General features: G+C 48.3%; 7 protein-coding genes across 7 annotated transcripts; 4 read left to right on the top strand and 3 right to left on the bottom strand.

Annotated features, from left to right (window-relative positions):
- Nucleotides 1-2,548, top strand: EV420DRAFT_1517206 (glycoside hydrolase family 13 protein). The gene is given in 11 exon segments (XM_060471992.1): nt 1-310; nt 367-566; nt 623-745; nt 797-958; nt 1,010-1,190; nt 1,240-1,279; nt 1,332-1,641; nt 1,701-1,812; nt 1,860-2,081; nt 2,134-2,439; nt 2,450-2,548. 10 exon segments carry the CDS (start codon nt 212-214, stop codon nt 2,278-2,280), a joined length of 1,596 nt encoding a protein of 531 aa, XP_060335737.1. The 5' UTR covers nt 1-211; the 3' UTR covers nt 2,281-2,439; nt 2,450-2,548.
- A 502-nt stretch (nt 2,549-3,050) lies between these two features.
- Nucleotides 3,051-3,391, bottom strand: EV420DRAFT_1638165 (uncharacterized protein; the record flags this gene model as incomplete). The annotated part of the gene is made up of 3 exons (XM_060476804.1): nt 3,051-3,077; nt 3,126-3,283; nt 3,334-3,391. 3 exons carry the CDS (start codon nt 3,389-3,391, stop codon nt 3,051-3,053), a joined length of 243 nt encoding a protein of 80 aa, XP_060335736.1.
- Nucleotides 3,392-7,015: 3,624 nt separating this feature from the next.
- On the top strand, nt 7,016-7,492 carry EV420DRAFT_1760613 (uncharacterized protein; the record flags this gene model as incomplete). The annotated part of the gene is made up of 3 exons (XM_060480633.1): nt 7,016-7,073; nt 7,124-7,281; nt 7,330-7,492. The coding sequence occupies 3 exons, from the start codon at nt 7,016-7,018 to the stop codon at nt 7,354-7,356; spliced, it is 243 nt and encodes an 80-aa protein (XP_060335735.1). The 3' UTR covers nt 7,357-7,492.
- A 3,756-nt stretch (nt 7,493-11,248) lies between these two features.
- Nucleotides 11,249-12,790, top strand: EV420DRAFT_1053591 (uncharacterized protein). Its single transcript, XM_060465546.1, has 4 exons — nt 11,249-11,357; nt 11,409-11,645; nt 11,696-12,423; nt 12,487-12,790. Exons 2-4 carry the CDS (start codon nt 11,534-11,536, stop codon nt 12,607-12,609), a joined length of 963 nt encoding a protein of 320 aa, XP_060335734.1. The 5' UTR covers nt 11,249-11,357; nt 11,409-11,533; the 3' UTR covers nt 12,610-12,790.
- Nucleotides 12,791-13,358: 568 nt separating this feature from the next.
- Nucleotides 13,359-15,468, top strand: EV420DRAFT_1053494 (uncharacterized protein). Its single transcript, XM_060465545.1, has 2 exons — nt 13,359-13,680; nt 13,733-15,468. Exons 1-2 carry the CDS (start codon nt 13,423-13,425, stop codon nt 15,329-15,331), a joined length of 1,857 nt encoding a protein of 618 aa, XP_060335733.1. The 5' UTR covers nt 13,359-13,422; the 3' UTR covers nt 15,332-15,468.
- EV420DRAFT_1053309 (PP2C-domain-containing protein) lies at nt 15,469-17,910 on the bottom strand. The gene is made up of 10 exons (XM_060465544.1): nt 17,700-17,910; nt 17,615-17,636; nt 17,477-17,554; nt 17,312-17,398; nt 17,120-17,251; nt 16,993-17,066; nt 16,856-16,940; nt 16,746-16,802; nt 16,542-16,691; nt 15,469-16,492 (listed from the first exon to the last, which is right to left on the bottom strand). Exons 1-10 carry the CDS (start codon nt 17,700-17,702, stop codon nt 15,606-15,608), a joined length of 1,575 nt encoding a protein of 524 aa, XP_060335732.1. The 5' UTR covers nt 17,703-17,910; the 3' UTR covers nt 15,469-15,605.
- A 440-nt stretch (nt 17,911-18,350) lies between these two features.
- EV420DRAFT_1618407 (general substrate transporter) lies at nt 18,351-20,838 on the bottom strand (the record flags this gene model as incomplete). The annotated part of the gene is made up of 16 exons (XM_060475336.1): nt 18,351-18,463; nt 18,518-18,552; nt 18,607-18,711; nt 18,763-18,946; nt 19,080-19,087; nt 19,145-19,257; nt 19,328-19,404; nt 19,453-19,601; nt 19,654-19,703; nt 19,755-19,848; nt 19,901-20,000; nt 20,051-20,118; nt 20,166-20,267; nt 20,420-20,517; nt 20,567-20,626; nt 20,680-20,838. The coding sequence occupies 16 exons, from the start codon at nt 20,836-20,838 to the stop codon at nt 18,351-18,353; spliced, it is 1,515 nt and encodes a 504-aa protein (XP_060335731.1).
- Nucleotides 20,839-20,842: the final 4 nt, after the last annotated feature.

Below are 20,842 nucleotides of genomic sequence, written 5' to 3'. Positions count from 1 at the left end.
GCGCCTTGGGGCGAAGGCGGGCAAAGTTGACCTCGAAGTTGTTACAGCTGCTGTTTTGAAAAAAATTCTGACACGATTGGTCAGCGGCAAGGCCGGGACTCCTGACCGCGGTGGGAAGTTGCCGGCGAAGAACCTTTGCCAATTCGTGTTCCTCGTTCTTTACTTGTCCAGACTCGTTCCCTTCGTTCTTTGCTCTTCGCACTCATTCGCTATGCTTCATTCACTGGCACCAGCCCTGTCGCTCTTTCTTTTCCTTCCTCACGTTTTTGCAGCCTCTGCTGATGAATGGAAGTCACGTTCCATATATCAAGTAAGCACACTCCCGCCTGCCCTGCGCCTTGTAGTCGATAATCGCGACTACCCTAGATCATTACCGACCGTTTTGCTCTCTCGAACGACTCTTCTGCAACCTGTAATACTGAAGACCGTGTTTACTGTGGTGGCTCATGGACTGGGATTGTCAACCATCTGGACTACATCCAGAATATGGGCTTCGACGCAATCTGGATCTCGCCTATTGTCAAAAATATCGAGGCGGAGACGGCGTACGGGTATGCTTACCATGGGTGAGTCCTACGCGCTTGTTTTTTCCCAGCTGCAGACTTAATTCGGATTCCGATAGCTACTGGACACAGGACATCAACTCTCTCAACTCGCACTACGGTTCCGAGGATGACCTGAAGAGTCTCGCGACTGCGCTGCATGCACGGGGGATGTACCTCATGGTCGACATCGTGGTCAACCAGTGAGTCGCATATATCCTGTTGGGTCCGTTCAGGAGCCAACTCGTTATCAGTTTCGTACAGAATCCTTCAAGCAATTCCTCGACACTCCCGCAAACGTTCGACTACTCTGGCCTGTCACCCTTCTCAGCAGAGACGGATTTCCACACGGAATGTTTCATTAGCGACTATAATAATCAGACGAATGTCGAGCAGTGCTGGCTGGGAGACTCGAAGTACGCTCGCCATTCTTCTCATTGACAGCTTATCAATCTCGATTCTCTCAGTCTCCCACTCATGGATATTGACACGGAGAACAGCACGATCGTCCAGGAATGGAATTCATGGGTTACCAGTTTCGTTAATACATACAGTATTGATGGTCTCCGGATTGATACTGTCAAACACATCCGCAAAGACTTTTGGCCCGCCTTTGCCTCGGCAGCCGGTGTCTTTACTATCGGAGAGGTGCGTCGCCAAATTTTCAATGCTTGCTCTCTGACTGAATATCCTGCAGGTATTGACTGACAACATCACTTATACCAGTGACTATACCCGTAAATTTATCCAGTATCTTGTTGGATCATATTCTCACATACCCTTCTCCAGAGGTTTTGGACAGCGTTCTAGACTACCCTACCTGGTACCCCCTAACCGAGGCATTTAACACTACATCTGGAAACCTTTCAGCCATCCAAAGCGCAGTCACCCAAGCGCAGTCATCATACAAGAACGGCCTATTCGGCACTGGCGCTTTCTTAGAGAATCACGACCAGCCACGATTCCAGTCGCACACCACTGACACGGGCTTGGTTAAGAATGCCATCAGTTTCCCATTCATTCATGACGGTATTCCCATTCTCTACCAGGGCCAGGAGCAGGGCTATACAGGTTCCTCGGACCCTTTTAACCGCGAAGCGTGCGTTTCAGCGTTCCTCTGATTGGTTGTCTGTAGCCATACTAAGTGATTTCCCATAGTCTCTGGTTTAGCGGATACCAAGAAGACAAGGACCTCGTCACGCACATCAAAGCTATCAACACTGCCCGACAATTGGCCGTCAATGCCAGTTCTAGCTTCTTGACCACTAAAGTAACGCGTCTCTCTCCGTTTTCTTCAATCTCTCAATTTTTTCCTAGATGTCCTTCGTCTCCCAAAGCGACATCGGTGCAATTGCCATTTCCAAGCCCCCCATGCTCGCTCTCCTGACAAACGTCGGTTCTTCCGGTTCCGCGTCCTGGAGCGTTTCCGGGGTCTACAACAAGGGGGAAACTGTGGTCGATGTGTTGACCTGCAAAACATATACCGTTGACTCGAGTAGTGGCACACTAAGCGCTTCTGCTGAAAGTGGTGCACCAAGGGTGAGTTCTTTTAAGCATAATTGTACGTGCAATATGATTGATGAGATGTTAGATCATCCTCCCAACATCAGCGTTGAAGTCCGACGGCACCCTGTGCACGAGCGTCGCAGGCACAAGCGGGGCGATGTCGGTAAACAGCGTTGGTCGGGGCGCCATGGGTATCTCGTTGGTTGCTGGTTTGATCTTGACCTTCTTGTAAAAGATATTTACTGATACGGACACTGGTGCTAAGAACATTTCTTGTGACAGACTAGTGGACTGCTTTATATAATACTCTTATATTGTGTGTAATTTTTTTAAAAGACCTGACGCATCGCAATGCTACATGTATGTGGTGGAGGTGGGATCTTTGAGTTTAAAAACCACTCGATTTGTACATGAACTGACCTTGTTCTTCTTTCCGTTGCTCACAGGTGACGATCCGACACAAATCCACTGTCTGTCGGTGATTGTCTTGCGAAAATCACTGAGGATGGAAGCTGGGTGTCAGGGAAGTCGATGTTAAGGCAAAGGTTTGAGAACGGTGTCTTTGTTCTATCGAAGAATTCAAGAAAAGCTTGAGGTTCCGGCTCAACAAGTATCCGTATTTCTTTTCGATGTAAGTACATTGAGCTGACAATCAGCACTAGAACGAGAACTGTGGCTTACGGTTACCAGCGTGAACGGTATTCTTGAAGACAATAGTTGGCCCAAATCATTAGTGAGACTCCATCAAGTATTATTTTCTCGTTTCTCGTTTCCGTAGTCATGCTGGTGATCGATTTTCAGTCTGGTCAACTTGAGGATACATAATAGTGTCACCACTAATCTGCCACGATTGGGACTCTAGGATACCAATTCGTCTTGGCAAGGAGCAAGAGGAGCGGGAGGTAAAGCATGTTGCAAATCAAAATCAAATGTCAAGTTATGACTCCAGATACTTGAGTAGTGTAACTACTGTCGAACAACAGCATCATGAAAGCTGGTGGATTAGGCATTACTAGGAACGCAAATTCTCTGAACGCCACATGTTAACAAATTCATAGGTTGACTATCGCGACTTACCTCTCCGGTCTGAAGGTTGTCGCACCCGATACCAGGATTGGCCGCTTCGAGACGGTCGATGGTGATACCGCCCTGCGCAGCGATGGCGTAGCAAGTGTCACCGGCGACGACGATGTGGGTGTATCCTGGGGTTCCATTGTCGCACGCAGCTTTGACACCTGAGGAGGAGAAATGAGTAGGAAGGAGAAGCGGGTATGAAGGAACGTACTGGCACTCATGGCCGCAACCGCGATGAAAACAATGGAGATGAAAGCACGAGAGAACATGTTTGAATGTAGCTTTGGATGCTGGATTGTTCAACGAGCTGGGTTCACTTTTATACGCGTTCAAGTCCTAGATCCTACATACCCAGAGTACCAACTTGGTGACCCAAGTATTGCATCGTCGTACTAATGCCCGTGATGATCGTATTCGTGAGCCACTAGTGTCTGACAACCTCAGGATAATTAAAAAAAGCGGGGTTTCCGAGCGCTGCGATCAAAACGGGAGAAGTGATGTCTATGCGCTAGAAGGAGGGTAGGTGCTTCGACTAGCGCAGTAACGGAGCATGAGCTTCGATGTTTTATGGCATGGCACAGTTGAATCATATTCCAATAAGTTTAGCAGCTGAGCGCTGAGCTCTTCAACTATTCCATGGGGGGTGCACAAGAGCACCTACGGTTTGTTAACCGCATTTGTTTATAGTCCAGGGCCTATGGAAATGGAAACAGCGTTCCAGAAAGTAAATATCTGAAGAATAATAAGAATTATTAGAAGGGACGCCGAATTACAGATATCGGGCATTTGTTGGTTGGTCGTGGACAGTGGACACCGGATGTAACAGCGTGGAAGCTCCTAAGCTCCAGGGCAGACTCCAGTCCTTCTTGTTTCTCTATTCTTGCCATCGAGGAGTTCTACGCCGGAGGTCCTTATCTCCTTGGACTGCTCGCACCAGAAGGAACCCGGTAAATGGCGTTGTTACGCATGGTGTTCCTTCCTTTGAGCTTTAGAGCTTCACCGGCTGTCGGTTGCGCCAACTTCTGCTTGAACTTGCCCCGAATCAGAGAAACCGGTATTCCTGCCTGATGGATGTCGGTGATTATCGTCATTGTTCTCAGGTTTAGCGATGGCCCTCCCCACCTGATGGATGACGCTTGTTGGTTATCGTCATTGTTCTCGGGTTGAGCGAGGTTCCTTCCTGCCTGATGGATGTCGGTTCTCATCGTCATTTTTCTCGGGTTTGAGGACGGTGGTTGTCATCTGTTTTTGCTGTCCTTGTTTTAGCCATCGCGCGGCAGTTTTTTGGCCACAGACCATCCGTCCCACGTCGGAGAACACTGAGCCGTCGTACTTGTCTCATAATAACCATGGTTCCCGCTCATCGCAAGACTCTCACACGTCTTAGTGTATCATCGCATATCCTCGCTATCGAGGTCCTTCGTTGGGGGAACGCTATTGAATGTAGCTTTAGGTGCTGGAATGTAGGGGATGGTCTGGTGGCTCTTTTATACTCACTTGAAAGTAAAAAAATAATGACGGGAAGTAGTTTTGTTTCATCGTCGTCCCGTGGTAGTCGCAATAAAAGTTGGTGTCCGTAAGTTACAGGAACCTAGAACCGAGGTCAAATTCTTGAGCCCCGTTTTGTGTGCTGCGATCAACATGGGCGAACTCGAGTTGGAACTAGAAGCCATGTACTGAAAATAGCTGTTCCAAACATATTTGCCTAGCATGCGAAATGGGACTTAATGTATTGCCCAGGGCATATCCGGCTGGCACAAACTTGCGCGATGGAGCCATACACGAAATTTTCTTTCAGCTTAGTGTGTGAAGTTCATCAAATAATGGAGAGATTCAGGTGAAAACAGTGGTTTGAGCACGCTGGCATCGGGGGGATAAGCATTAGCAAACAGAAAGAGGAGAGGGAGAGGGAGAAACGTTACGATTCGAACATGAAAAACATGAGACAGACCGGGCCGTCCTGGACTGTCCGACCAGCCCATCATTAGTCACGTTATTTTCACTCCCCTTCACTTTCACGTTAGACTTCAAGGTGAAGTAGAAGTTGTTTTGTCGGTCCTTCGAGTCGACTCCATTGATATATCGTTGGGACACGATGCTTAAACCGCAAATACTTATCTGTATTTTCTGCCTCCGTGCCAAGAGGTTAGAGGTTAGAAACCCGGTATGCGGTCCCAATAAGGAACACCGGGGTTCTGTGCCGCCACATAATGTGTCACAGACCATAGCAGTACCGTGCCGCTGTGATATCCACCAGGTGTTAGCTGTGAACCTCTCACGGGTTTAATACTGCCATAGGGACCGACAAATCCAATCCAAGTAAAATCAATGAGTACCCTAAGCAAAGCGACAAGTCCTGGTCAAGTGTACTACTATGATTAGCTAGCTGATCTCCAGAGTGATTCCGGCGCGACGTATATCGCCGTCGCTCGAAAAATCTCCAGTACATGATGTACATATAGTGCTAATCTCGGCTCCAACTGGGGAAGCGGTAGACATGCTAGTCCAACTCGAGTTCGCCATGTGATCGCAAGCACAAACGGGGGCTCAGAGAATTTGACCTCGGTTCTAGGTTCCTGTAACTTACGGACACCAACTTTTATTGCGACTACCACGGGACGACGATGAAACAAAACTACTTTCCCGTCATTTATGTTTACTTTCAAGTGAGTATAAAAGAGCCACCAGACCATCCCCTACATTCCAGCACCTAAGCTACATTCAATAGCGTTCCCCCAACGAAGGACCTCGATAGCGAGGATATGCGATGATACACTAAGACGTGTGAGAGTCTTGCGATGAGCGGGAACCATGGTTATTATGAGACAAGTACGACGGCTCAGTGTTCTCCGACGTGGGACGGATGGTCTGTGGCCAAAAAACTGCCGCGCGATGGCTAAAACAAGGACAGCAAAAACAGATGACAACCACCGTCCTCAAACCCGAGAACAATGACGATGAGAACCGACATCCATCAGGCAGGAAGGAACCTCGCTCAACCCGAGAACAATGACGATAACCAACAAGCGTCATCCATCAGGTGGGGAGGGCCATCGCTAAACCTGAGAACAATGACGATAATCACCGACATCCATCAGGCAGGAATACCGGTTTCTCTGATTCGGGGCAAGTTCAAGCAGAAGTTGGTGCAACCGACAGCCGGTGAAGCTCTAAAGCTCAAAGGAAGGAACACCATGCGTAACAACGCCATTTACCGGGTTCCTTCTGGTGCGAGCAGTCCAAGGAGATAAGGACCTCCGGCGTAGAACTCCTCGATGGCAAGAATAGAGAAACAAGAAGGACTGGAGTCTGCCCTGGAGCTTAGGAGCTTCCACGCTGTTACATCCGGTGTCCACTGTCCACGACCAACCAACAAATGCCCGATATCTGTAATTCGGCGTCCCTTCTAATAATTCTTATTATTCTTCAGATATTTACTTTCTGGAACGCTGTTTCCATTTCCATAGGCCCTGGACTATAAACAAATGCGGTTAACAAACCGTAGGTGCTCTTGTGCACCCCCCATGGAATAGTTGAAGAGCTCAGCGCTCAGCTGCTAAACTTATTGGAATATGATTCAACTGTGCCATGCCATAAAACATCGAAGCTCATGCTTCGTTACTGCGCTAGTCGAAGCACCTACCCTCCTTCTAGCGCATAGACATCACTTCTCCCGTTTTGATCGCAGCGCTCGGAAACCCCGCTTTTTTTAATTATCCTGAGGTTGTCAGACACTAGTGGCTCACGAATACGATCATCACGGGCATTAGTACGACGATGCAATACTTGGGTCACCAAGTTGGTACTCTGGGTATGTAGGATCTAGGACTTGAACGCGTATAAAAGTGAACCCAGCTCGTTGAACAATCCAGCATCCAAAGCTACATTCAAACATGTTCTCTCGTGCTTTCATCTCCATTGTTTTCATCGCGGTTGCGGCCATGAGTGCCAGTACGTTCCTTCATACCCGCTTCTCCTTCCTACTCATTTCTCCTCCTCAGGTGTCAAAGCTGCGTGCGACAATGGAACCCCAGGATACACCCACATCGTCGTCGCCGGTGACACTTGCTACGCCATCGCTGCGCAGGGCGGTATCACCATCGACCGTCTCGAAGCGGCCAATCCTGGTATCGAGTGCTCGAACCTTCAGACCGGAGAGGTAAGTCGCGATAGTCAACCTATGAATTTGTTAACATGTGGCGTTCAGAGAATTTGCGTTCCTAGTAATGCCTAATCCACCAGCTTTCATGATGCTGTTGTTCGACAGTAGTTACACTACTCAAGTATCTGGAGTCATAACTTGACATTTGATTTTGCGTTCTCAAACCTTTGCCTTAACATCGACTTCCCTGACGCCCAGCTTCCATCCCCGGTGATTTTCACAAGACAATCACCGCCAGACAGTGGATTTATGTCGAATCGTCACCTGTGAGCAACGGAAAGAAGAACAAGGTCAGTTCATGTACAAATCTAAACTCAAAGATCCACCCCCACCATACATGTAGCATTGCGATGCGTCAGGTCTTTTTAAAAAAATTCTACACAATATAAGATTATTATATAAAACAGTCCACTAGTCTGTCACAAGAAATGTTCTTAGCACCAGTGTCCATACCAGTAAATGTCTTTTACAAGAAGGTCAAGATCAAACCAGCAACCAACGAGATACCTAGTAGCGCGCCCCGACCAACGCTGTTTACCGACATCGCCCCGCTTGTGCCTGCGACGCTCGTACACAGGGTGCCGTCGGACTTCAACGCTGATGTTGGGAGGATGATCTACTAACGGCCAATGATACCTGCTGGGACATCGCCACCGAGGGAGGGATCTCTGTCTCCCGTCTCGAGGCAGCCAATCCTGGTATCAATTGCGACAATTTGCAGATCGGTGATGTGAGCTACGGTCGATCTCTTGTCGAGGTGCCTGCTAAACTGTGATTTGTGTTTGTAGAGGCTCTGTGTTCCCCGTAACAGCGCCGCTACGAGCCATTCGGCTGGCCACAACAGCTCGCAGGTGTAATTGCATCCAAAGGAGGGGGGAATGATATACGGCGTAGTTGTAGCTTCATCTCTCCATCTTAAACGACCTGAGCATTGTGACTTGCAGCTCCAAATCCATCACGTTTTTAAGAAAAGATCTGCCTCTTCTGAATATCGAGAAGCTGCTCTCAAGCTAGTCGGCTCTGTCCATTAATCGGCCGCCCTCCTACTGCAAGGTTTTCCGGTACATGGATATGCCAGTCTCGAGTTAGACGCCTCGATGATGCCTCATAATCAGCCTTGATAGGTGTGGTGGCCAGGGAGGCATTTACTCTAGAAGCTTCATGTCGTTCGTATATTGTCCTCGTACCATTCGTGAAAGTAGATCTGTTTCCTTCCAGACCTAGTGAGGAACCTTGTCCACTACTAACTTCTGACTTAGCCGCAAATTATTCGGGTTCATCGTAGTGGCCCGGCCCGTGAAGCCGATTAACTTGTCTCTTACATTCCCGTCTATACGGCGTCCTCCCATCGTAAGGATTCTTCCGACACGGGGAATCTTTATATCCACATACACCTTGGCCACCTGCGAAAGTGGATCCGAATCGGACAGGTCATGATGAAGGAGCAGGGCACGAATTTACGCGTCTTCTTGAAAAGCCATCGACGTGACCTCCTCGGAGACTGTATCGGCGGCGTCAGCCGCAAGAACGATCCTCACAACACCTTTTGCCAGACCCAGGATCGTGCCATGGAGGGACCAATACGGTAAGGGCAGGATTTCGTAACAAGGTTACGATGAGCCATGTCGTGAAGCGAGTAGTGGGTCGACACGGAAGGTTCCTCTGTAAGGAGGCCTCTACCATGTTTTCCAGGCCTTCCCATGGCAATGGCACGTATATCTTCTGAAGGCATATCATGAGGCAATGGTGTATCGGTCCCCTACGTAGACCAGAACATCGCTTGCTGTTCAAGATGCTCGCAGATAGGGAAGAGCATAATCAAAGAGCCCATCGCGCTGTGACTGAATTGAATCCCTCTCGACGTGTTTCCCGCCATTGTTTACAAGACTCCATGACATTGGCAACACATTGGTGCAGCGCCTACTTCTGAAGCTGGTACAGGAAGAAGGGTCGAGATTCGCGTTTCCGAACTATGTAGCTGGGGTATGATTTTTTGTGCCTGGCAAAGGAATGATTCAGCACGGCAGCCATAGGGCTGGCAAAGCTTGATTTATGCATCTTTATTCACAAGGTGCGTTGGGATACCCTGCTATTAACCCGATTTCTTGGATTCTTTCGCTGTTAACAGCTGCCGGCCCCGGTCACAACTGTAATGCTGTGTAACGTCGGTAACGCCGTATGACGATCAGGAGGGCAGGCAGGGCACGGGAAGGATGTCTTAGCTGTCTTAGCTATGCCAGATGCGATGCCAGATGTTTTAGGCAGCCCCGAGTCAACTAGAGAACGTACGTGCATTTAATTTTCACGATATCCGTCTTTTTTATTGAACCACAATAGATGTACCGAGTAGGTCACTCCTCCTTCCAGTGTAGTGACCAATTTCTTCAACGTTAACTAGTGCCTGACGTGGCAACGATGGACCGCACGATCCCACTGGAAAGGGCCTATTGTGCACCTTGGAGCGATGAACACATCAGAATGATAAATGATATGATTTTGAGCCGGTTTCAGTGTGACACCAAGAACGAGGTCAGGCGTTTCACGATTCTAGAGCATTTTTTATTTGGGACAATCGATCGTAAAGAACCCCCGGACGAAGTTTATGATATGGTTCGAAAAGCGCACCAAGACGAAAATTATCAAGAGCTCTTGAAACATCGTTGAGTTTCTTCCGTTCGCAGCCCTCGTATATGCGCTCATCTTTTCCTGCATAGACTTTTTCGCAGGAAGACAACTTAATTGTAAGTCCTATATCTTCCGACTTTTCTTATACCCATTGTCTGTCTCTACAGTTGTTTTGGGTGACGCCAAGAATGATGCTCGAGTTGAACAAGACGAGATCCAAGGTACCTCTTTACCGATGACACCGATACCTACCATTCCCTGATTAGGACCAAATGCGGACGATGCTGAGGCGAACGAACTCGAGAGCCAGTCCAAGAACATTCTCAACCCCTTCTCCGATATCCTAAAGGACTACGCAGAGGGTAGGCTTGACTACCACTTTTCGTCAACGCACAAAGGAAAAGGACCTCATGGCGATGTTCACAATCCGGACGCGGACCGGGTTCATCTCCTCCTTGCCGGCCTTGGTGACCAAACTCAGTCTTTGACAACCTGGGAGACAGTCTTCCGTAGTGGTGACGAGTCGGACTATAAACCTTTTTCAGTGTACTCTTTCCCTTCCGTCCTTCTAGCTATGTTCTGATAAGCAGCATTATAGGAACGTCATTAATTTGCATGGATGCGGAAAGACCAGGCTGCTATTTGAAGCAGTCGCGAAATACTTTTTGATATATTTCGTTTGCTCTAGAGAGGAATCAACTTGGGCAACGGGGTCGAGCGATTTAGAATGGATAATACGTATGATCAACAAGAGCGATACGCAGGGGGTGAACGAGGGAGAAACGGCGTGAAGAGCGTTTTACATGCTTCTCTATTCAAGGATTTACATCCTACATCATTTCCTGAATCTCATCTCGCGGGATCCCAAAGTTACAACTCTAGATGTTCGTCGCCGCCTATTGCTTCTACAAGCATGTCCTCCATGTTGTCCCTTTGACGATAACACCGTATCAGATCTCTTCGTCCACCTGGTGACTGTGGCAAGCTCATTTAAGATGGAAACACTGCGGCAGGGCTGCAGGTACTCGCTGTATAACTTTCGTCGGTCCATCAGGATGCTTCTGCGTAACAATGACTCTTCTGATTCGCAACGAATGAACCTCATCTTTGATGACGTAGAGGACTGCTACCAGTGATCACTGGTTGTATACAACCTCAGATGGATCTACCAAGGAATCCATACTCAGACGCTTTCTTGAATCGTTGGAACTCCTTTTAGATCCCCGAGCAATAGTATCCACAGCCTCTAGGGTCTCCATGGATGTATTCGAAATACTGGACAGCGTGGAGTTTGTTCAAAAGGCCCCCGCCAGGTTGACTTACACGTCAAAAGTCTCGAAAACAGACCATACTTTGGAGGGTTGCTCTAGTTATATCCTCCGCCATTTGCCAGAGCTAGAAAGGGTCCCTGTTCTTCTTCAGAGGTTTACAATGTGGCTATCACCTCGGTAAGCATCTGCTACAATCGTTCAGATTTTTGCTTACAGTTTGATTACAAGTCCACGACTTATTGCTAGACTGCTCGAGATGTATATGGCAGTAAAACGCGTTGGGGAAGTCCAAAAAATTACCATACCACAAGATTTTGTCCAGCACGATCGAGGCATTGACTGGATACCGGCCCATGGACGCTGCATTCTTGGAATCACAAGAGGAGGAGATACCGAATTCCATTCTCAGTGAATACTTTCCTCCTAGTGCCATGGGAGTGAAGAAGCAGGTAGAGCATGAAAACAGTATGCATCAAATTCCGTTCAATATGTGTTCGATCACTAACAGTGTCCAGATTGTGACTTAATGATGACAGTCTCACGACTTCTATATCGCTGGATTCTTAGCAACCCTTCAGGTCGGGAGCTTTCTCACGATCATGCTTCCAGACTCGTCGACTTCGGGGTCACCTCTCTTCCCCCTACTGTGGCTCGAACCCCATATAAATTTACGAGAGACGTAGCGGAAAGTGTCGCTTTGACAGAGCCTTGCGGTGCACTGTCATTAATGGCGCTCCTTGGCTCTGCTGGAGCAGACCCTCTCAAAGCTTCCATGAGGGAGGCGGTATTTGATGTGGAAGAAATCGCAGACGAGAAGGATATCTTCAAGAGAGGTATAATATTGGTGTTGATGGAAAAGCTGGGAAAGGAAGCCGGTTGCACCTTGGATGACATCCTTCAGTTTCACGATGGTGCTCCTCCCTGGACGAAGGAGTGTTATCGTCTGATCTCCTTTGTGAGGAACAGCGACAGCGGTGCGCAAATCCCTGTCCGCGTTACGTGGAAGTCGGGTGCATCTCCTCACCTGGGGTTCAAAGCCCGAGAACCCGACGATGTTATGTGTTGGATAAAGGATCCGAATGGTGTTCCCTTCATTTTTCCAGATGCACATCATTGGTCGGATGCTCTTGCTATTGTTGAGAATCTGACGACATTGGAGAGGTCGATGCTGGTTATTCAGGACAGGACTGAAGCAACTGATGTCAAGGAACCGCTCTCAACCTCCTGTTATATGGAAGATAATGTATGTGCATCACTTGTTCTCTGAAACATATTTCAAGACTGGACTTACAAATTTTCATCGCAGTGGTTATCCCCCCTGTTGGATGCTGAGAATACAATGCTAGGGGAAGTGCAACCCGGAAAATGCCAAAACGTTACCACCCACCACCCTAAGCGAGACACTGACGCGGGCACCTTTGATTATTAGCGTTGTCGCAACCACCTGTGATAACTCAAGGCTAGAGCACGAGTCGGATGCGCCGATTGGAATACTTCGTTTTGACAAAATCTGACGTTACAACAATCCGGTTCTTCTTTACCCTAAATGCCTTGCTTCCGATTCGAGGCCGCCAATTTTGGTTTAAATTGCAACAATTTGCACATTGGTAGTGTGAGCCATGATCAATAACTCGTCGAGATGTCTACTAACCTGTGATATGTTCCTGTAGAAGGTTAACGTTCTGTGTTCCCCGTAACAGCGCCGGCCCGAGTCATTGAACCAGCCACAACAACTCTCATTTTTAATTGCATTTGAAGGAGGGGAGTAATGATGTATGGCGTAGCTTAGTTTCACTGCTCTATAATAAACGACTTGAGTATCGTGACTTGCAGCTCTAACTTATCCATCACGTTTTCAAAGAAAAAAGGCTCTGGGCTCTTCCGAATATTGAGAAGCTGCACTCGAGCTAGTAAAAAATTTCAGTTAATGGATTGCCCTCCTACCGATGGCCCTCTGGTACTGAGATATGCTATTCAGAGATGCTTCGACGATGCCTCAGCGGATCGGCAGGCTGCAGCCGTCTTTCTAATCACCCCTGACGTTGCAAGCAAGAAAGTGCGGCGGTTAGGGAGATAGTAGATACCTCATATTGTTCATATATTATCCTCGTAGTAATTGTGGAGTAGTAGACTCGAATTTCCCTTCCAAATACGGGGAATGAGGAACTACTGATTTGGCCCCGGGTTCATCAGCACGGCCCGTGCAGCCGATTAACTTGTCTTACCATCACACCATCGAGCCATGGCTTCATTCCGCCTGCAAAAAGATTTGATTAACCCTCGATTCGAAGGGTACAGACTGGATGCGATTGCCCAAGATGATGCTGTCACTCGATATAACCTGGAGTACAAGGGGACCCAGGTGACATCGTCCAACAAATCCTTACTGACCTTCAAAGAGATGCAGAGCAGGATAACTCACAATCACCTTGCAACTTGCGGCAAATATGCAGTCTATGTCGACTCGCAATTCAATCTTATTGCTATATATCTGGCGCCGGTGAGCGCTCTCCATATAGCATTCACAGGTTGAAAATTTCATTCAAAACAAGGGAACCGGTGAACCCAATTTTCGTGTCGTATTTGAGATACCACGATCCATCGAGTCTACTTCCATTGAAACCTATCGCAGGGAGTACCCCTCAGCGGTATTTTTGTCGCCTTCAGTCGTATTTCTTGCCGATGGCAGCGGCTCGCTGTATGTCTTACGGACGACGGAGACAGGACCTTTCGAGCTGATATCCTCCTATCAATTACCCTCGTCTCCTGGCCTCCCTTTCCGCATTCATTCTGTGGATTTTGCCTCTCCGAGCGCTGTTGTGGCAATTCTTTCATCCCGGAACTACGCAGGTGGCGATGGCGACGGTGTTCCAGTCCCAAAGAAACACGCCCACGTTGACTTCGATGTTTGGGCAGTCAACCTTGTCGCCCTCGATGTTGTGTCCTCGGACGTTCAGACGATGAACGTCGTCTGGCAGCGACGGGGCGACGACGTTCCTACTTATGTCACCTACGTCCCATCTAGACAATGCCACTTATTGGTCGGTGGTTCGGTGTATCGAAGTATCGGAATTCCGCCCACTCCGTCGTATTCGCCAAAGCCGGATGAAATAGCTCCAATACCACGGGCCAACGAGAATCTCGACAACGCAGAAGACGGCCCCAAGAAACCCCCTCCATACTCCTGGTACCAGACGTCTGATTCCCTCACAATAGCCTTCCCCCTTCCTTATACTACCCCAAAACCTAACATCCATGTTGAGTTTTTCGCTCACTCCTTGACCCTGCACATCCACGGTGAAGCCTTAGAAGCAATTCCTTTCCCAGATTATCACAACGAAGTGTTCTGGGGTGAAATTGATCTATCCTCGTGCCTATGGACGTGGGACCGAGAGGCAGAGCACTCCTTTGGACTGCTGACTCTTCATGTGGAAAAGCAGCACGAAGGAACGAGATGGATGCAGGTCTTCAAGAGCCATGCTGTCGAGGTTCCCGAGACCCTTGATCCCTCCGAGCTCTATAAAATCCGGGAGGCCCTGGAAAAATACACAGCTGCTCTGAGGGATGGAGAGGATCTGAGTGGGCTGGGATTAGGAAGAGGAGTGCCCAGTTTCGCTGAGGGCGAGATTGACGAGGAGGTAGACGGCTCTGTGGGCCGACAGGCGTATTTGACCTGGGTCACAACCAATGGAGACAGCCCTTCCTGGGCCTCAAGGTCCCACGAGATTCCGATCCGGCTTCTGTCTACGCCATTTCCAGGCAGCGCCACCCCGAGCGTCTCTCTAATCACCAAAGAAAGCGTCGACGGAACGGTTTTCACCCTTGGATCTGAAGATTTATCTGAATGGATCCATACATCCACCTTTTCAGCGCTTGCTTTTGTTCTCGCGACGAAGCGCGACACCAGATTTATTTATCATACCAACGCCGCTGTGCTGGCCTTCGAAAGTGGTGCGCAGAACAGGGGTGCAAACGTATATATCTACCGTGCCGCGCCTCCGACGGAACAATGGTCTAAACAAGCCATTCTGAAGGTCAACGATGGTATAGGTGGGTCTCTTTTGGGAGTAGGGTCCATTGAGACGCAGGAAGGAGGGCAGAAGATTATATGCCTAGCCGAAAACGAGCTGGTCACCATAAAGGACATATGAAAGTACGAAAAAGAATCGAGATTCGGGTAATGTAAGTAAATACTGGCGTGAGGAACATCACAGAATGCACGGTCAATGTTGTATGATACTAAGTAGTGATCACATATGTAGGAGCTGTCGATGCTATTAGTGAATGCGCAGTGCTACATCAGGATATCGGAGGACAGTGGTACAAAACCAATAGATATATGAGGTAGAGCAACCCAGTAGACGACACAGAAAGACGAAAAAGAGAGAAAACTAACAGATACAACCAGCCATTAAGTACCCATCGCTATACTTTAAAGGGATCTTCGCTCGTGTCCATCAAACCCTCCGCCTTTACAGCCGGACTAGGTTCATCTCCTCCAGGTGTCGACTTCAGTTGTTCGACGCGATGAACGTCACCATTCACCCGCAGATTTGGCGGAGGTGGCGTTTCCTGCTTTGAAGGCGATGAACTAGAGCTGTCAGAATGGCTGACCAGCGTTGGATCTTCCATGCCGTCCATATCATCGGATGTTTCAAAATGGTCCGCGGTAGGAGCATCCACGTCATCATCCAAACCGTCCTCCGCCTGTATGTCCCTCTCAAACTCAGCCAACTGAGCCTTGAGATTTTTTGTTGGTTCAAAGTATGAAACCGTGCCTGTGGATGAATTCTCATCGTCGTCATCCTCTTCCTCATCGCTGTCATCGGCTCCAAACATTAACCCTCCATCGGTGATGATGCCTGCTCCCGGGTGATAGGATATCCCACCGGTACTGCCCAAAACACGTGCAAAGGTTCCAAAGGCTGAAGACGTGAGATAGCCATTGGCATGGGGGTCGTCTAGTTCCTGTCTCGCCCGTTCCCTTGCCTCTTGGGCCTCCCGTCTTGCCCGAAAAGACATAAGCCGGCTTTGCGCGTACAGTTGCGGCAGTGTGTTAGGTGTCGCGTATCCATAGTTCTTCTTGACACGGTCTGTTATCCATGAGTACCATTCTTCCTTTGTCCGTCCGTGGAGAATAGCCACAATGAGAACGGTCATGTTATCACAGCCAATGCCGGCACCAGAGGACGTATCCGGCGCAAGACAATGGTCACACATCATCTCGCCGATCTCTGAGAGCTCCTTGCCTTCCGACACCTGGTAACGTATAAAGTTGACGACCTGTTGTGATGTCAAACAGTCCCATATCCCTATTTGGCATTAATCAAGAGGACTACGAAAATTCGAAAATATACTCACCATCACAAGCCAGCACCAAAAATTCATCCTCGTCGGTTATTTCGTGACAGGTAACATCAGGATCGGCCGTTATTATTTGTTTCTCGGGTGAAAGACTATAATTCTTCTTGAATTCAAAATCGCCCAGCGCCCGAGACAGTGCGAGGTTTCCTGATCAATACAACATTACAATGACAGTTAGAAATGGAGAAACACGGGGCACACCATTGACACGCCCATATTCAATATAACCACCGGCGCCGGCAATTCGGGTTCTCTCGACTGTGCGAAGAGGAACATCAGTTTATTGTAAGAGAGGATATTGGTATTATTACCCTCATTCGTCGGTTTGTGGTCGAAACTTAGAGGTTTTACTTCCCCCTTGACACTCAGCACAGAGCGTGAGTCACCGGCATTAGCCTGGATGAATAAGTCGGAAAATCGTGAGAGAGCGGTGAAGTGGATGACGTACGACGTAAATTTTATCGTCGGTAACCAGTGCGGCGACGGCAGTACATCCTGATGGGTCTCTAGAATGCGCGGGGTCTTTGCAAATTGCGATGAGTAAGAAAACGGCGGCAAGCACATGGCATACGCACTCCCCAGCATATCTTCATCAGTGCCCAAAAATGCCCTCTTCAAAGATTCTTCGTAGTTCTTTGCTTTGTATGACTCTTCATTAAGCAATCGTTTGTGAACGTTCTGGCCTGCAAATCGAGCAACAGCACTCCCTGGAGTTATTGTGCAATTGAGACAAGTTGAAGAGATGACGATGAGAGCTGATAACACACCGCCATGTCCATCATATATAGCAAAGAAAGTATTTGATCCAGCATTCTCCTCGAGATCCAGCACAATCGCATGAGCATCCTCCATCGCTGTTCACACAAGGGTCAGAAGATTAACAGACAGAACTCGATGGTCAACGGGCGCCACTATCGAAAGAATATACTGACTTATTCTCCATCCTTGCATCTCCGTCACAGCATACGCAAAACGACTATTCTGTCCCGTTTCCGAGGTTTTTGTCGTAGCTAAAAATGGCTGTTATCTCCAAGAACGGTCCACGGGGAGTCTTTCGGAGGTCAACGAACCTGGTGAAGATAGCGTTTGACCCTACAATACAAAGGGTCCAATATCAGCGTCATTTTCACGTCGGCAAACAGAAAGAATATTAACCATGGTTGAAGAGGTCTCCTGATATGAAAATTAACGGCGGTAAGACCGTGTGGATTCGATTACTTTCTTCGGTATTGCACAGATGAGTCGGGATAGCTCTAGTGCGATATACGAGGAGACAAAAGAAGGAAAAGGACGTGGAGGGCTGGAGGTCGTGTGGATGGTCGAGTTCAAGGACGCTGTTGCTCACCAATAGGGGATTTTGCAAAATTCGGTGACAAACTGCCATGTATGGGGAAATTGTGACCTAATTTTGATTTTCATATTCCCTCGTAAACTAGCCTCCTTACGATTAACCTCACATCCAGAACTCTCTAATTCCTGGCCGAGAAAAATCTATAGAGAACAGCTTTCCTGAGGGCTTTTACTGTTTGGATTGCCACTCCAATACGGGGCTGCATTTCAGTGGCGTGCTCCATGGACTAAGCGGGACCCGGGTCTGTCGGTCAAATTCCGACACAATCATCACGTAGGAAGCTTCCGAGGAATACCGTCATGAAAATTCAAGCCATCGGCACTGAACAACATTATTCAACAACGGTACCCGATCTTCGCTAGTTCATCTCGGCTACCTGCTCACTATATTTCCTTGGGTTAGGTCTGTGCGCATATAAGTCAGCCTTCCTCATGCATTGGCCTCAGAAAAGTGCCTTACTGCTCAAACACCTCCGTAATTTCCTCCAGCGTGAGACCTTTGGTTTCAACAACGAAGAAGTAGATTACAGCACATTCAAACGCATCCCATATTGTGAAAATCAGATACGCTTAACACCCGCATCAGAGTTTGCAAACGATGGATAGTAACAGAAATTCCTTACTTTTCCATTTTATCTTTTCGAGCGCAACGGGCAAACTAGATGATAACAGCATCAGGAACCTTACGACAATACCATAGATAAAGGATTACCCGAAGGTGTTGATAAGCGTCGAGCCCTGCGTGCATATGTTTAAGAACGCGAGACCTTTCGCCCGGGCTTGATACCCCAGGACCTCGGCGGGGTACAATGCTTGCCTAGAGTGGATGTCATCTTGTCACTCCCCCTTCGACGGGTATCTCACTCACATTGACGTCCACCCATAAGAGAACACCACCATAAAGAGGTAGACAAGAGCTATACCAGCATTAGCACGAGCACTGTTTCCGTCGTCCTTGCTAAGCAAGCCGGTCACTATAGCCAGAATGACAGTAATAGCAATAGTTCCGGCTAGAAGAACCCGGCGACGACCAAAACGATCAACCGTGAAAGCTCCCTGTGAAAGAGATTTTGTGGTCAATCCATCTACATGAACGTAGCTCATGACTCAAGTACTCACCCCAAGTGCTATTTTCAATGATAGAACATTTAAACATCATATAGTGATATCGTGTGAAAGGCTTACCGCCAATGCTAAACACGCAAATATCAGATGGAGCGATCTCCCTCGAGTCCCGTGAAAGTACATACTACGAAGTCACGCTATTAACAAAGTTGAGGGTCAGCCTCTTGCTCTGAGACTCGATGCCGGCATTTTCAAGAAGTACAGGAAGGAAGTATGTTATCATGCCGTTACCGGAAAGCTTGACCAAAAGTACCTGCCATTCACCGAGTCAGCAAACAACAAATCCAGTTATATTGAGACCGTGGCACACCGATGAGAATAACCATGTACGCCCGATACCTGTCTGCTCGAGTTGCAAAGAGAGGTCTGAAGTCCCACCAACGTTCTATAGACGTCGATAAACACGACGGAAATACAAATGTCGACCACTCACTGTCCTGTCCATCGATCTCGATTTTCTCTTCAATCTCCTTCATCTCCAAGTCAATCAACGGCGAATTAGGATCTCCAGTCGCGGAGTGGTATTTGGCCAGGATACGTCGGGCTTCATGTCCTCTTCCGACGCTGTGAAGCCAACGCGGTCTATGGAAAGATAAACAAAACACAAATTAGGTTAAACGTAGACCCTGCGCACGATTCAGGACAAAAGTAGACGAAGAAGAAATTCAAGGCGGCCGGTACAACCTATACGATATGGTCATTCCACCACAGAGAAGCCCCAGGAAAAGATATCACCTGAATATACAAGGGCAAACGCCATGAATAGTCAGATGCGTAGTTGCCGGTGGAGACCATCATCCCAGACGCTGCCATCTGGCCAATATAATAGCTGAAAATGAGAACATGAACTCAGTGGCGTCTCACAAACGCAAGCAACTCACAAAGAATTCAGGAATCCAATGTATGCCCCCCTGTACTTCGCCGGGCTGATTTCAGCGAGATACGATTTGGCCGCCGCACCAGCGCAAGAGCATCCAGTACCTGCACCCGATCAAGACGGATAACATCAAGAATTACGAACTACAACTCACCCGTCAGCCACCGACCAACCAAAAACATGTTCATGCTCTTCGCATTGGCGGTCATGCACGCGCCCAAGCTGTCTAGAGTCAGAAGACGCCAAGCCAAAAACCACGATAGTCGCACATCAGGATGGCGTTTCCGATCCACATAGGAAACCGACGGCCATATTTATCAGGAAGATAAGCTGTAGCACGAATTGGTCGGGGATCGTCACAGAGCCAGTCACTCTCACCTGCAGGGATAGTGCCACTGCAATATGCATATGCTCATAAACTCTTTTCACTAACGGACGGCACTTGAGACCTACGTGATTGAACCACTTGCATATGGCATACAAGTCAGTTAAGGGACGACGAGTATCATGGTCGTTCACATACATAGTGTAAATGCCGAAAACAATGGAAGTTTTCGCTGCATCATCTTTCATTCCGAAAAACGCCTGGAACTGGGACATCGTATTGATACCACCCATGACCTAGGATCCGGTGTTAGCAAGGATCGTGCCACGGCACCTATCCACTCACGGTACCGTCGAAGCCATTGTCCCCCGAGCAGAAACATACCACCAGTGCGATGAGATAGAGCTGTGTCCCGGTCAGGCACCGTGAACTAATCATATCTCAATAGAACAACTTACTTGAATTGCTACTAGGCTGAAATGCCCCGGCCCCGGATCCGCTTCTATCGCGGCATTTAAGGCAGCCTGCCTCTCCATTACTTGTTGCCCGAGTCTTCGTTCATGGTGCTCTGGTTCTTCGACTTTCTCGATGGACGCGGAGCGTTTAACCTCAGCCATGTCG

This window comes from Desarmillaria tabescens (assembly GCF_030435595.1).
Source record: "Desarmillaria tabescens strain CCBAS 213 chromosome Unknown EV420scaffold_6, whole genome shotgun sequence".
NCBI classification, from domain to species: Eukaryota; Fungi; Basidiomycota; class Agaricomycetes; order Agaricales; family Physalacriaceae; genus Desarmillaria; species Desarmillaria tabescens.
This window is presented reverse-complemented; position numbering and strand designations above follow the sequence as displayed.